The 15898-nt window shown below is 46.2% G+C and overlaps 1 protein-coding gene across 1 annotated transcript; it reads right to left on the reverse strand.

Moving 5' to 3' along the window:
- Positions 1–9398: 9398 nt before the first annotated feature.
- On the reverse strand, positions 9399–12524 carry LOC308528082 (acyl-coenzyme A amino acid N-acyltransferase 2-like; the record flags this gene model as incomplete). The annotated part of the gene is given in 4 exon segments (XM_081103589.1): positions 9399–10174; positions 11458–11660; positions 11889–12498; positions 12501–12524. Coding segments are annotated over 4 exon segments (1479 nt in total). The 3' UTR covers positions 9399–9532.
- Between the last annotated feature and the right edge of the window lie 3374 nt (positions 12525–15898).

Raw genomic sequence — 15898 nt, forward strand, 5'->3', positions numbered from 1 at the left:
AAATTAACAATAGATAAGAGAGCAAAAAAAAAAAAAATTGAGTGAAACTTCTCAGAGAGGATGAAGAAGAATAGAAACACAGTTGAATTTTGATACACTACTACTGAAGTTGGGGGACTCCTCAAAGTCCAATATAACATTGCCAGGCTTCCCCACTTCTCTGCAGCAGAAAGCAGAACCCTGCACACTGCACAGTGTGAATGAAACCGAGGATAGGAAGCAACAACACAGAGGCCAGGAAACCACAACTGAGCCGCCTCCCGCGGGATGAGCCTTGTTGCTGGAGACGGAGCCCTCAGCAATAGGGGTGCAACCTGATAGGGGCTGAGAGCTTCAGGCCACATTGTTGAGCTGGTTCCAGACCCCCACATTCCCAGGGGGAAATGGATCAAGTCTATGCCCGCAAGGAGAACTCGACTTTTCAGAGGAAGGACAGTTAAAAACTGGCCAAACACCAACACACGGGGTGGCAGGACACAAAAAAAATAAGAGAGCCAGAGGTCACCCAAAGAAGTTACCATTCCTAATCAAGAAACAAAAATTTTATTTCCTTTAGGAGCCTAATGCCTTTCTTTCTTCATCAGGAGCAAGTCCTTCCCCTCCTTCCAAGCAAAAAATCTAAAAACAATGTGTTGAGTCAAGAAACAATCTCTCCATGAATTCACATGAACTGGACCCTGAATTTTGCAGCCAAGTATTTCTGATCAATAACCTCCCCGATGACGTGGATCGATGGGCCCTTTGAGAACTCTGCTACCTGCTGAGACGAGAGAAACACACACAGCACAATGAAAGATGCCTTCCCAGGGACCATTTCTGCCCTGCCCTGACAGCCCTGCTTCCCCAAACACTCACCCTGAATTCCCCTGCAGGAAGCAGTCTGGAGCAGAATGCGTGTTGAGCCAACTGCATGCACGGACACTTGCCTGTTGCCCTCTAACTTGTATCATTCATTCAAAACACGCTAATTTATATCATTCAAAACACGCCAGCCTTCTGTTCAAAGGTCAAATTGTCTCCACAGAAACAGCAAGCAGCACGTTCGCTTTCAGGCCCCAGTAGGTGGTGGGTCTGGGCAGAGGCTGTGTAGAAGTTTCCTATTTGATCACACAGCTCTGGTTTTCAGACCTTGGCTCCACCTCTCAACTCCCAGCTCTAGTCTCCTTCACTTCGTTCCTTCTGGATCTTCTCCTCTAAGTCTGTGGCCTCTTAGGCAGCTGCCTTTTGTGGTGGCTTTTAAAAAGATGAATCCCAAATACCCATCTTCAGAGCAGTGTGGGTTTTAGACTCCCTGGCAATATTGCAGTGGGGGTTGGGGGGTTGGGAGAGATACTTTGTAAAGTATGTGATTAAAGTATATGATAACCACTATGCAGTACACCTGAAACTAGTACAAAATATTAACTGCAAAATGTAATTAAAAAATAAAATTTAAAGCCTTTTAAAATATATATATAGCCCTGGTGGGGTGTCTTAGCTGGTTGGTGACATCCAGTGCAATATCAATGTTGCACTCTCACATCGGAGTTTCTCTCTCCGTCTCTCCCTTCCTTTTTCTCTCTCACTCTTAAAAAAAAAAAAAAAAAAAAAAAAAAATTTTTTTTTTTTTTTTTTTTTTTTTTTTTTTAAAGAAAAGGCTCTCTAGATGAGTATGCCAAAGATTCCTGAACCTTGCACCCAGGCATTCTGACTTAATAGGTCTGAGGTAAGGTTCCGATATCTGTACTTTGAACGGATGCTATTCCATATCCATTTGCAAACCACTCTTCCAAGTAACAACAGAAGCCCTCCTGGTGCAGAAATGCCTCCCCTAGAACCTCTGAAATCTGCCCCATTGTGAACTCACTCTATATCCATTGTCATAATGTACAAATGACCCAACCTACAGATTATAATCTGTGCTTCCAGGTTCTGAATTTCTCGAGGGAAAGGACCTTGTCTTTTAATTTTGGCTTATTTTGCAGCCAGTGAGGTGTAGTTGAGAGACCACTGGTCTCTGGAATCAGAGAGTCCAAGATTGAAACCCTCTGATCCTCGACCATCTATCAAGGAGACTCACCTCGGGCAAATTACTTCACTTTCCTTTTTCAGTTCTCTAGTGGATAAAATGGGACTGACGTGATCAAATGTATTAAAGGTGAAAAACAAGCCTTGAGGAAAAGGGGCTGAACTTTGGAAGTCATGGGAAGACTGGAATGTCTGGAAAAGCAGGGTACTTGGCACAGCGCTCCCACAATGGATGAGGGGAACCGGGGCAGGATAGCAAGGCTCCCAGCTAGTGACTAAGTCCCAGGACCATAGCCAAGGATGGGAGGAGAGGGAGGGATGGGGGTATAGAGGCGTGCAGCAGATATAGTGCTGTTCTTCTAAAACTTTAAGAGAAGCACAGAAAAGGGTAGGCAAGTCATGAAGCTTTGGTACCGAGGTGATATAGCGAGGGGCAGGTTAAACTGGCACCGAGCCAGGCCTTTTCCACTCTTCTGCCCAGGACAGAAGACCTCAGGAAACCTGGCCCTCCATGAACCCTTAGGGATGTAGCAAATGAGGAGTGAGGGCCATTCTGGGAGCAATGGGCAGTAAAGGGCCAACCATGTGCAAAGGGGACATTAGCAATTGTCAATAGGTAGGTGGGAACCATGCAGAAAATACTCTGAGGTCTTTTGAGGAAGAAAGAATTGAACCTCCACCCTGCCTTCAAACTACAACTCATTCCTGGGTCTCCAGCCTGTTGGCCTGCCCTGCAGATGTCGAAACCTGTAATCACATGAGCCAAATTCCTAAGTCTCTGTCTCTCTCTATCTCTGGCCAGACCTGAAAAGTGTAGATTCCTCAGATACATATTTTAATTTCTAGAATAAACACACAAACACACACAAATGTTTGATTAACCCAAAAGGAGACAGGTGATCTGAGTATTTTGGCTGTGTAACAAACCACCACAAACATAGAGATGTGCAACAGTAATTTATTTTGCTCATATATTCTGTGGCTCAGGAATTAGGACTGGACTCAATGGGAACTGGTTGTCCCTGTACCATGATGTCTGGTATCTGAACTGGAAGGTCAAAGGCAGGGGAATAAAATCAGCAGAAGGCTTATTTTTTCATGTCTGGGAGTTGATGCTGGCTCATACCTGGGGGCGTCATTTCTCCTATATTGGGGTCTCAAAGTGGACTTATGGCATTGGCTAGTTTGGGCTTCCTCACAGCTTGATCTGTGTTCCAAGGGCAAACCTCCTGAGAAAACACCAAGTACAGACTATATCCTTTTTTATAATAGACTAGAGGTCCGGTGCACAAAAATTTGTGCACGGCGGCGGGGGGGGGGGGTCCCTAAGCCCTGCCTGTGCCCTCTCGCAGTCTGGGACCCCTCGGGGGATGACTACCTGCTGGCTTAGGCCCGCTTCTTGGGTATTGGGCCTAAGCTGGCAGACAGACATCCCTCTGGCAGCCCGGGAGCCCTCGGGGGATGTCCATTTGCCAGTGGGGAGCAGGTCTAAGCTGCAGTCGGACATCCTTAGCACTGCTGAAGAGGCGGGAGAGGCTCCCACCACCACCGCTGTACTGGCAGCCATCAGCCTGGCTTGTGGCTGAGCAGAGCTCCCCATGTAGGAGCGCACTGACCACCAGGGGGCAGCTCCTGCATTGAGCATCTGGCCCCTAGTGGTCAGTGTGTGTCATAGTGACCAGTCATTCCCAGTCTTTCCGCTGTTAGGGTTAATTTGCATATTACCCTTTTATTATATAGGATAGAGGCCTGATGCATGGGTGGGGGCCAGCTGGTTTGCCCTGAAAGGTGTCCGGGATCAGGGTGGGGGTCCCACTGTAGTGCCTGGCCAGCCTGGGTGAGGGGCTGATGGCTGTTTTCAGGCTGGCCAAGCCCCCCAGCAGGGACCCTCACACCATGAGGGTGTGGCCAGCTTGGGTGAGGGGCTGATGGCTTTTTTCAGGCTGGCTATAGCCCATTCAGGGTGGGGTGTCCCCGCTGGGGTGCCTGGCCAGCCTGGGTGAGGGGCTGATGGCTGCTTGCAGGTTGGCCACAGCCCCTTCAGGGTGGGGGTCCCCACTGGGGTGCCTGGCCAGCCTGGGTGAGGGGCTGAGGGCCGTTTTCAGGCTGTCCACACCCCCTTCAGAGTGGGGGATCCTGCTGGGGTGCCTGGCCAGCCTGGGTGAGGGGCTGATGGCTGTTTGCAGGCTGGCCAAGCCCCCCAGTGGGGACCCTTACCCCATGAGGGTGTGGCCATCCTGGGTGAGGGGCTGATGGCTGTTTGCAGGCTGGCCAAGGCCCCCAACCACCCAAGCTCCCAGTGGAGGCTGGCTAGAAGCAGGTATCTGGGATTTATTTGTCTTCTATAATTGAAACTTTGTTGCCTTGAGCAGAGGCCACAGCCAGCCAGGGCAGGCGGAAAGCTTGGCTTCCTCCATTGCTAGGGCAACCAAGCCTCCTGCTTGCTCCAGCTCCGTGGCTGCCGGCCGCCATCTTGGTTGGGTTAATTTGCATATGGTCACTCTGATTGGCTGGTGGGCATGGCTTGGGGTGTAGCAGAGGTGCAGTCAATTTGCATGTTTCTCTTTTATTAGATTAGATTTGGAGGTCATATTGCACAAATCTCTGGCACATTGTATTGCTTATAGCAGTTACAAGTCCCCATCAAAGTTCAAATAGAGAGAACATAGTCCACAGACAAGGCTGTCTGGGTTGCAGGCCACTCCAGTGTGAGATGCCCCTCTGGTCGGGAGGATGGGGAGGCCCAAGGCTCATGGACCCCCATGGCTGCCTTAAAGGAGGGCTGGCGGCCCGCAGCTTGCTGCCCTCCCCACAGGGTGGAGGGCATCCTGTGAGCAGAAGGTGTAAGTGGGCTGTCGGTGTTAGGCCTTTAACCCAACTTCCAGTGATGGGGAAGCCCCACCCCTCTGCGTGAGGAGCCAGGTAGCCCGGCCAGTATGGCTCACTGGTCAGGTGACCCGGGGAGGGCGAGGTGTCTGGAAATGTAGAGGGAGTGCCTGTGGGACCAACCTGAAGTGGTTAGGAGGTGAACCAGGGCCTCGGGATCACCCGGAAGTGGTCAGGTCAGCCAGGGTTTGTTGGGTCCGGATGACCAGCTGGAAGTGGTTACGTCATCCAAAGGGAGGGGCCAGGTGGACAGACGGAAGTGGTGATGTGACCCCTGGGTGGACTGGGCCCAGGTGAACACACAGAGGTGGTCAGGCCAGCAAGGGTGTGGGGCCCAGGGACCAGATGGAGTGGGGACGTCATTGAGGGGTAGGGTCCAGGTCAACCACCAGAAGTGATGACGTGACTGCAGGGGTGGGCTGGGCCTGGGCCCAGGTGAAGGCCCGGAAGTGGTCAGGTCAGCAAAGGGGCAGGTCCCGGGGACCAGCGGGCCTGGCGACATCATCAAGGGGGAGGGGCCAGGTGGACAGCTGGAAGTGGTGACCTGACCCCCTGGGTGGGTTGGGCCCAGGTGGACACCTAGAAGTGGTCAGGTGAACCAGGGCTTAGGGCCCACTCAACAACTGGAGGTGGTCAGGTGGACAGGCTGGTGGGGCCAGGTGAGTGCGGAGAAGGGTCATAAGAGGACACAAAATACCAACTGTCCTGTGTCCCAGACTCTGGGTGGCACCAAGGAGGTCCCTGTCCTCAAGGAAGGGCGTTCCCCGTGAATGAGGCAGAAAGCTGGCCCTCAGGGCCTGGCCATCAGTAAGTGACTCTGGAGGGGCCAGGACACGGCTCCCAGAATGGAAAGGGTATTACATAGTGGCGCTCGTGGTTCTTAGGCCTTCAGAATAGACTTATATCAGCTTTCCTCAGTTCCAGCTTGCCAATTGCAGCTCTTCAGCTTCTACAGTTTCATGAGCCAATTCCTTGTAGTAAATGTATTTCTCTGTATACATTCTGTTGCTGTTGTTTCTTTGGAGAGCCTCAACTAATACACATTTGGGTACTGACTGGTTGGTAAACTAACGAATGTAAGATCACCTAGCTGATCTTAATGTCACTGGACAAAGTGAAGAAGAAAAGGATGAACTCGGGGATTTTAATTCCAAGCTTATGTGCCCATAAATGATCTGAAAGCCTCTATGTGTGCTCTGAAGAATATCCTTATCTCCTCTAGCCACAGGGCTGAGATTGCTAAAAATCAAACCCAGAATCTTATCTTGTGACTGGCTGAATTACAGTGCAAGTTGAACTCCCAGCCTCACCAGGTGCTCACTGTTGAAGTGAGAGCATTGAATGGGGAAGGTACACCATAAAGTTAATGTGAGAATTAAATCAGGTAACTAACCGTGAAAAGTCTTTAGCAGAGTTTTTAGTATACAGTAAACACTCAATAAGCATTTTTGTGTCTGCGTTTCTGTAAAATAGGTGGCTTATTGTCAGCTCATCTCCACTCAGAAGGTGACTCTACTCACCATAGATTTCACTTTTCACTATCCCATCATCACAAAGAAAATGTAACACAGTCACCTCTCACTACAGTACATAATCCTCAGATTATGCATATTATATGAGCTTACAAAATTTTAAAAGTCTAATAAATAAATTCAAAACGGTTACTGATTTTTAATTCCTCTCACTCAATTTTCTTTTTAAAATTTTGGCTGTGCAATTTATCCTACTATACCACCTCAGTCCAGATCAAGGGAGAGTGTCCACGATCCTGATAGTCTTCAGTACAAATAAGAGACAAGCCCACAGTCTGTAGCTTAAACAAATAAGGAAATTTATTGAATCCAATAACAAAAAATCCAAAGGTTAAACAGCTATGAAAACAACATAATTAGAGCCCTAGTTCCACTCTCTGCAACTCATTTGGCTCAGACCTTGTGTATTGGTTTTGTCCTCGGTCTGGCTGCTCTCATGGCCCCAATATGTCCTCAGTCTTAAGACAAAACAACATCCAAAGGGAAAATCTCCCATATCTTTGTTTTCTAAGACAAGGAAAACTTCACCCCAAATTCCCAAATGTCTCTTTCAATCTCCATTATCTTCAGATGTCTCTGACATCTCATTGGCCAGATGATGTCACATGTCCAAGCCTACACTAATCACTGGATGAAGAGAAAAGACCAATATGATTGGTCTACACCAATTAACACTCACCTGTGGGGGCTGGAGTTAAGTCTAGAATTCTCCAAGCACAGGGACCCAATTAGATACTACTAGAAAGGAGGAAGGTTAGGCTACCAAGAATATATGCAGCACAGATTGCAAAACCAATAAAAGTTTCTACCAGAAGCAACAGAAGTCTGTGAAGAGCACATATGAAGAATGAGAAAAAAATACCCAGTCATGGTTAAAACATGACAATGAAACAATAGAGTGGCAAGCCTCAGAGATAAAGAAAATCCAGAGACTGTTTAGGGCTGACAGGTCTAGAATTATTTGTATATTAAGAGGCACATAAACTGTTGTCTTTTGTCTAACCACCATAGAAAGGGAATCTGATAGGGCAAAAATCACTGGGACTCACATGTGCACTTAAATAGGAAAATAGCAAGTCTTCCACATATTAATTTAAACCAAAGGGACTTCTGCAGGCAGGCAAAGGATACATGGAAGGAGGGAATAGCTTGGAGAATCAAAATGTCTGGACAAGACAGTTCAGGAGTAATCTTTGTCCATAGGTTACAGAAAACACTTGAAATGTGGTTTCACCAGAAGAACACTCCCCCCAGATTTCATTTGTTATGAAGATTATTAAGGAAAAGCAGGTGGGGCAAACCATGCTGTTGGGCAATTCAATAGCCCTTGTTAGTAATGGATCTCATTTTTGTTCACTGTCCACCAAATGGACACGTTCTTCAATGGATGCTTGGCTCATCTCCATACCCATGGGTAGTAAGTCTTGATTGTCTAAGATGTTATAGTGGTCTCATTTCCCATGCCTGTGATTGTTTCAGGCATGAACATGGGATAATTTTTGGCCCATAGACTATCAAGCAAAATAAAACAGAAATAATAGACCCACTCCTGGCCACATTTTGATGGACTCTCAGAACACTAAGAACAAAACAGAAAATTGTAAAAAGCTTTCAAAGAAAGAAGGAAAAAACCCACAAAGGAGTAATAATCAGACTTCTCATTGGGGATGCATTTATTTTAAAGAAACAGGAATTGATGAACCAGATTTGACTGATAACCAAACCAAAAGCTATTCTTAGAAAAGATCACTGGAATAGACAAGTATTTGGTGAGTCAAACTAAGAGGAAAAGGAGATAGCATGTAAAGAAACAACAAAGGCACTTGATTAAATTCAATCCCATTCCTGATTGAAATTGTAATAAGAAATATATTTTGGGAATAAAAAGAAGCATCCTATTCTAAAAAACAAAAATAAATAAAGTATCAACTGGAAATCTATAGCAAGCATTACACTTGCCAAAATAAAAAGACCAGAGCACTGAGGGAAAATAATTGTTAACATCAAATTCTATATGAAGAGTTCAGATGACAGTCTGATCCCTCCATTGCAAATTTTTCATGCAACGAAGTTGTGACGAACCAGGTCAGTTTGTAATCAACTTGTAAAGAGACCACGTCGCCCTAACCGGTTTGGCTCAGTGGATAGAGGGTCGGCCTGCAATCTGAAAGGTCCCAGGTTCAATTCAAGTCAAGGGCATGTACCTTGGTTGCGGGCACATCCCCAGTTGGGTGTGTGCAGAAGGCAGCTGATCGATGTTTCTCTCTTATCGAAGTTTCTAACTCTCTATCCCTCTCCCTTCCTCTCTGTAAAAAATCAATAAAATATATTTTTTAAAAAATAAAGAGACCACGTCATGGAATGACCCACAATCTGGATTTGTTTGACTGTCTTTTTGTAAGTGCCATTTAATTTGTTCTCTAGCCACCACATTAATAAGACACTTGATCTAAAGGCTTGTTTAAGTTCAAATTCAACAGTGTTGTTAGAGGTAGTTCTGGGCACTCTAACTTACATCTCATCATGAAGCACATGACATCAAATTGACCATTTTTAGAGATGCTAACTTTGATAGGAGAGTTCAGGTGGTGGCAATACACGGACCTAAGACATCTCTAACAGGGGTACAAAAGATTCAGTTTGCATTGAAATAGCAGCATTTCCTGGTGCATATAAACTAATATTCAATTTACAAAAATTCAAAGTACATACAAATTGGTCATAAATACTTCAGAGGCACCTATACCCTAGTCCAGCCGTGGGCAAACTACTGCCCGCGGGCGGGATCCGGCCCGTTTGAAATGAATAAAACTAAAAAAAAAAAAAAAAAAAAGACCGTACCCTTTTATGTAATGATGTTTACTTTGAATTTATATTAGTTCACACAAACACTCCATCCATACTTTTGTTCCGGCCCTTCGGTCCAGTTTAAGAACCCATTGTGGCCCTCGAGTCAAAAAGTTTGCCCACCCCTGCCCTAGTCCTTTGATGTCGTCCCGTTTTCTTGAAGTTCATTCAAGATGATTGTGAGTATAGAGAAATCAGAAGGGCCCCTCTCCTCACCACATCCCTGCCTTATCCTCCTCCATCTCAGCCTCAGCGCTTGCTCAGAGCTGGCTTCTGGTTTGAGTGAGGTGTTGCCTGAAGAATTTCTGGATCTCTCCCCAGGCGTGCTCCTGGGCTGCAGCATGCGCAACGGGGTCGCCTCCCCAGAGCAGGGGTTGAGAAAAGGAGTAATTATAGGAAACGGCAATGGGGTTATTAAGGGGAGCAGAAACGGGGTAAATACGGGATGCATAGCACAGGGGTGCATAGGGCGGCTCTAGAAGGTGGCCTGCCCCTGGGTAGAGCAGCATCCTTCCATTGCTTCTCCCATGGCTCTTCAGCTGCTCCAGGGCCTGCTTAGCATATTCTTTGCTATTCATCGATTGGTCATCCTCTCCTACAATGAAGAGGATCTGACCCTGGGCCTTTTCAATAGGAAACACGCTCCGCTGATTCAGCTTCTCCCGGGGGTCCCCCCTGTAGTGGAGGAGGCTCACAGCCCCTGAGACGTGCACCTGCATACGCTCCAGAAACGAGGGAATGGGTGACATAACCAGACCCCTGTACCTGAACGGAAAGTCATAGAGGGCAGTAGGCCCATTGATGCAGACGGTGGCGACCACCTGCTTCAGGAAGCAGGCCATGGCCAGCCCGATCTCTGCACCTTTGCTCACGGAAAGCACTCCGATGCCTGGCCCTCGGACCTGAAACACAAAATGAAGGGAACCCATGGCAGGCCATCCACTGAGAAGCCGGGCCACAGGCCACTAGCTAGTATGACGGGCATTAGAACGAGTGAGGAGGGAGTCCTGGCACTCGGGGTCACCGGCTTTCGCAACTGTGAACACTACCCACCTCCCCTCTCTAAGCCTATTGTCTTGCAGGGATGATAGTATTACCTACCTTGCAGGATTGTTATTGAGGCTCAAGGGAAACAATAGAAATAAACACTTTATCAAAGGCAGAGTTCTGTAAAAGGCTGAAGGATCTAATGCACCAGCAACAATCTACATCCTAAAAGCAGAGGCAGGTGAGCTTTCTGAAGAATCAGATTCTTCTCTCCAGCTAGGAAAAGAGGTCTCCTGGGTGCGTTCAAATAATATGTCAGTGCGTTCCTATCTAAGTAGCGTTTTATAGCTACAGAGGTTTTGCACGTCCATTAACCCAAAGGCTAATCCTAATGAGAAAAGACTTGAATTCTACCGACAGGTGAATTTCAGGACCCAGTCCAACAGGAAAAGCAGTAGGTCAGAGGAGTGGGTCCTTCCTTCTCTTGTAGGCTGAGGGAGCAGAGGGGAGGAAAGGGTCTGAGAGAAGGGAGGAAAGGACCAGCATTCTGGGTAGACAACAGCAAAGATAGTGTCTGGTAAATGCTTTTGCTCACAATTGTATTCCCAACACCCTCCTGTCATCACAATCACCTGATAAAACATTGAAGAGCCCATTGTAAATAAAAATCAAGCACTTCTTTAAAAATATGTATTTTATTGATATTTTTACGGAGAGGAAGAGAGAGGGATAGAGAGAAACAGCGATCAGCTGCCTCCTGCACACCTCCTACAGGGGATTTGCCCACAACCAAGGTACATGCCCTTGACTGGAATGGAACCTGGGACCTTTCAGTCCGCAGGCAAACGCGCTATCCACTGAGCCAAACTAGTTAGGGCAAAGCACGCACTTAAAAAGCAAGAAGTCTTGGCTTTCTGCCCATTGAAAATAATCACAATATATCCACCCTTTTTTTCTTGTCTTCTTCATGCCAGTAAGCACTAAGCTGATCTCCAATCAACCCCACAGTCCCCTACGGCAGATATGAGCATCAGTCCTACAAGGTAGATAACAGCATTCCCATTGTAACTGTAAACTGTTGTACTATGCCCAGGCTTAAACAGACTGGTAAAATGTTCAGAACAGACATCGGAGATTATTTTTTTTTTTGATCTTTTGCTATAAAGTTACAAGGTAGAATGAAAAAAAATTTAAATACCTTGGGATGAGCTAGTAGCAAGTTGGCAGCTTCCTCAAAATATTCCAGGTCCACCTCCTGCATGTGCTTGGGCAGGTCTTCATAGGCAAAGTATGCTAATGCCAGGACTGCAAAGCCACGGGCAGCCAGCAGGCTGGCTCGGAATTCAATTAGTCCCCCTATACCCCCAAACATATCCACGATTCCTGGGAAAGGGCCTTCCCCTGAGAACAGCAAAGGGAGGAGAGAGTGAGATTAGAAAGAGGGAGAAAAGGGTCAAGCAGAGAGCACAGGCGGAGCAGAATGAAGTCCACCTTCACACACAAACACACAAGGGCAAGTTCGTTTTAATAGATCGTGGGACATACTAGTCCTCCGATACTTTGATGCCTTTTGATTTTGTCTTTATTTCCATCAACACTGTTTTCTCCACCACCGAAGACCAGTCTCACCTGGAGGGAGAAAAAGGGCTCCCCGCACGCGGCCTTCTCGGATGGGCACCCGCTGCGTCCCGGGGCTGCTGAACCAGCGCTGCACCACCTGGCTGGCCCGGGGCTGAGCCGGGGCTGAATCGTGGGAGCAAACTGAGTCGTATAAGTCCAGAGTGACCAAAAAGGGGCTGTTCACATCCCTCTTAAGCAGCCTCCCAAAAGGCCTGTCAGGCTTCATAGACCAGAAGAGGCCCATGGGATGGACCCCCACATAGTCGCCTCCAACTGCAGGAGCCTGCTTCAGGTCCAGCTCACCAGCCTCGTCAGCCCTGTAGAAGGCTTTGGACCGGTACAGGTGTCCCTTCTCATCCTTCAGAGATGCCGCGAGGGTCACCAGCTGCAACGGAGGCAGGCCTGTCGCTCGGATGTGCACGGGCTCATCAGAAAGCGCACTGGCTGGGGTGGCTGTCAGCTGGAACATTGGAGACTGCCCTGCAGCGGAAGAGGAGGCTTTGCATTGGAGAAAATTCCAAGGGAAAGGTCCAGACCAGGCTTGTGTGAGGTCCAGCCAGGTTAGATTTCTGGAGACGGCACAAGGTCTGCTGAACATTTCGAGGAGGGCGAGGAAACTGTGCAGAGAGTGCCCATTATTCTCATTTAAATAGGAGGAAGCAGGTTAAGTGACACGTCAACGTCTCATAAATAATTAATAGTAGAACTGGAAATTCAAGCTGGGTCCGGCACCACTGTCTCCTGTCTTATCCATTATATAACAGTGTGTTAAATCTTAGTTGTGTGGTTTTAAGACATTTGAGCTTTAATTCCTCAGTGGAGATAATATCCGTGGGACCAATTTCACAGGGTGTTTATTGGAACCCAAAGGTGCATGAGGAAGGGCTTAGAGAACAACCAGTGCTGATTTTCTGCCCCCAGCCTACCTGGGCTACAGGCACATAAACACAAAATATACTGTGGTGTGTTTACTTTCTGTCTCTAAGCTCTCCCTGCCCTTGTAAATCTGACCTGCCGCTCTATCACAGTTCCTATTATTGGTTCTTTTTAAGGGAAAATAAAACTTTATGATCTTGTCTCTATGTTTTTAGTAAAGAAACTATAATGTATATTTGATCAGCCATTTCTTACTCTGCTCAATTATGAGGAAAATTTGGGGTGTTCCTTTCTTACCTTCCTACCTTCCTTTTCTTCTTTCCTCTCTTCTTTCTTTCTTTCTTTCTTTCTTTCTTTCTTTCTTTCTTTCTTCTTTCTTCCTTTCTGCCTTCCTCTCCTTCCTTCCTTTTTTCAAATCCACATTTCTCAAAGGATTTGAACCTATTTACAGACAAACAAATACAGAGTAAAATAAAAATAAAATAGGGACCTGGGAAAATATGAACTAGAATCAGAGGCATTGATAAAAGAAAACCTGGAGCATGAAAAGTAGAGCATTTTGTGGGCTGTGAGTTTGGCACTGAAGTCGTGAAAACCGAAGGAAAAAAGGCAACCCAACCTGGTCAGCGTTGTTCTAATTATTCTCGTAGAAACAGTTACCACTTCCTCAGGGAGAAGAAAAGAGTGAGGTCTTCCCAAAATTTAGCTCTGAAAAAAAAAATTATTCTATGAGACTCTGACATAGGTATGTAGTGTGGGGGATTTTCCCAATAATATCTTCTCACACATTTTAGCAGTAGGTGTCCCCTCAAAAAGTTTGATTCTCCAAGGGATCCTTAATTTTTTATGGGGGAATATGAATTCAAGACTTTCAGGGCTAGATTTGTGAGTAGAAAAGCCTTGAGGAAATAAACTGACAGAGACAGAAAAGAGGCTCTTGGTGTCCAGTCCTTCACTGTGGAAAGAGAGTCATTGGAGGAAGGCAATGGTCAAGAGGAAAGTGCCTTTCTGCACTTTTTTTAAAGTGATTTTCTTCAAAGACCTCATTCCCTCCCAACCTGATCTCCTATCAATAACTGGCATTACTCGTCATGTTGTGTAAACCTAAAGCCTTGGACCATTTGAGTTAATTGAATAATTGTAAATGTTTTTCCTCAATACCCAGAAGGTTCTTAACAGAAGACGGTGGCATCAGTTCAGACTTCATGGGTCTTTCATTCATGTTAGTGAGATGGGACAATCATTTTAAAAATCCCATGTCCCATGTAGCATTTTGATGCTCTGTGGGTATTTTCTGATCTGATCCTTCCTGCAAGCCTCTGTATCTACTGTTTCCTTTGTCTCCCCCAAAAGAGATCTTAAAGAAGGGACCAGTGATTTCCCCTATTTTACAAATCCATTCCCAGGTCTTCTTGTTCTTTTCTTTCTCAAAATTCTATACAAAGTATTGACTCTAACAGATTTTATTTTCAAGTTGAATTAATTTGAATTGTTTCCATACCCACTCTCCAGCAGGCATCCCGCCTCTGTTCTGATCCCCCCAAGTGGACTAAAAACTCCTCAAGGACAGCAACAATAGGCTAAAACTTTAAGGATCCTATTAATACTCATGCTTCATACCATATACATGCTTGGGAGCTATGAGATTCATAATAACACCAGAAATGTAATGAAAGTACTCTACTTAAATAGTGCTTTTGTAATAATATAAGATGTTGAGGTTTCTTCCCTAAGACCTGATTCCTCTTTATCTGAGAATTGTTCCCCAAAAGCCCAGAAAATAACTCTCAGTACCTATGTTTATACCACATGACCTCAACCCTGGGGTCATTGTGATTGGATCAGGTCCAGATATGTGATTCAAGACTTGCCAAGGGTGTTCTCCTCCCACCAATTTAGAATTGAAACTCAGAGATCACTGGTCACTCTATCAGGGTCAGGACAAAAGGTGAGGCAAAAGGGCACCTAGGTAGCAAAATGTAGTGGCATTGCCAAGCCCCTCAAATTCTGAAAGTTTGGATCCCAGGAGTCTCTCTTGCCTCATCCTAGTCCTGGTCCTGGACTCTTTGTATGTGGCTAACTTCCCAACATTCAGAAGCTATACCCAGGTCATCACAGAAAGCCTGTCTTGGGGTCGAGTGTGGGAGCTGAGGAGAGAGGGACAGAGACAGAAATGAGATTGTTTTTACCTTGAGAAACCCCTGTTCCAGGACAGCACAGCACTTTGCACCTCACTCCCCCAGCCCTTCAGGGCAGAGCTGCAGGCTCTAGGACCCTTTTGCTGCAGGCCAGAGCAGCTTCTCACCACAGGCTATGTCCCAGCTGTGTGGAAGCCATAGGTCTCCTTTTGTCTCAGAACTGCCCTTTGGGGTGTGAGACAAGGGCCCTGAGAGCTGGCACCTTTAGCTATGCTTGTAAGTATCAGGTTGTCTGAATCTAAACAGGGCTTATTATTTCTTTATCAGCTATATCTCTCCGTTTTAGCCACATGCAGCTAATCAAATTTCAGTTCATTAAAAATAAAATTTAAAATGTAATGACTCACCCACACCGTATTTCAACTGCTCAGTAGCCACAGTTAACTAGTGGCTACTGCCTTGGACAATGTAGATATAGACCATTTTCATCATTATAGAATAGTCTATTGGGTAGCACTACTCTAAATGATAAATTATTCCTCAAGGGCAGGAATTATACCTTGTTCAGCACTCTATTCCTTGATTTCCAAAATAGTGCCTGGCACATATTAATTGCTCAGTAAATGTTTGAGGAATTAAATTTTTTTAAATGATAGGTAAGAGAGCAAAAAAAATAAAATTGAGTGAAACTTCTCAGAGAGGATGAAGAAGAATAGAAACCCAGTTGAATTTTGATACACTACTACTGAAGTTGGGGGACTCCTCAAAGTCCCATATAAAATTGCCAGGTTTCCCCACTTCTTTGCAGCAGAAAGCAGAACCCTGAACACTGCAAAGTGTGAATGAAACCGAGGATAGGAAGCAACAACACAGAGGCCAGGAAACCACAACTGAGCGGCCTCCCGCGGGATGAGCCTTGTTGCTGGAGAGGGAGCCCTCAGCAATAGGGGTGCAACCTGATAGGGGCTGAGAGCTTCAGGCCACATTGTTGAGCTGGTTCCAGAC

This window comes from Myotis nattereri (genome assembly GCF_964212035.1).
Source record: "Myotis nattereri genome assembly, chromosome: 12".
Classification (NCBI taxonomy): domain Eukaryota; kingdom Metazoa; phylum Chordata; class Mammalia; order Chiroptera; family Vespertilionidae; genus Myotis; species Myotis nattereri.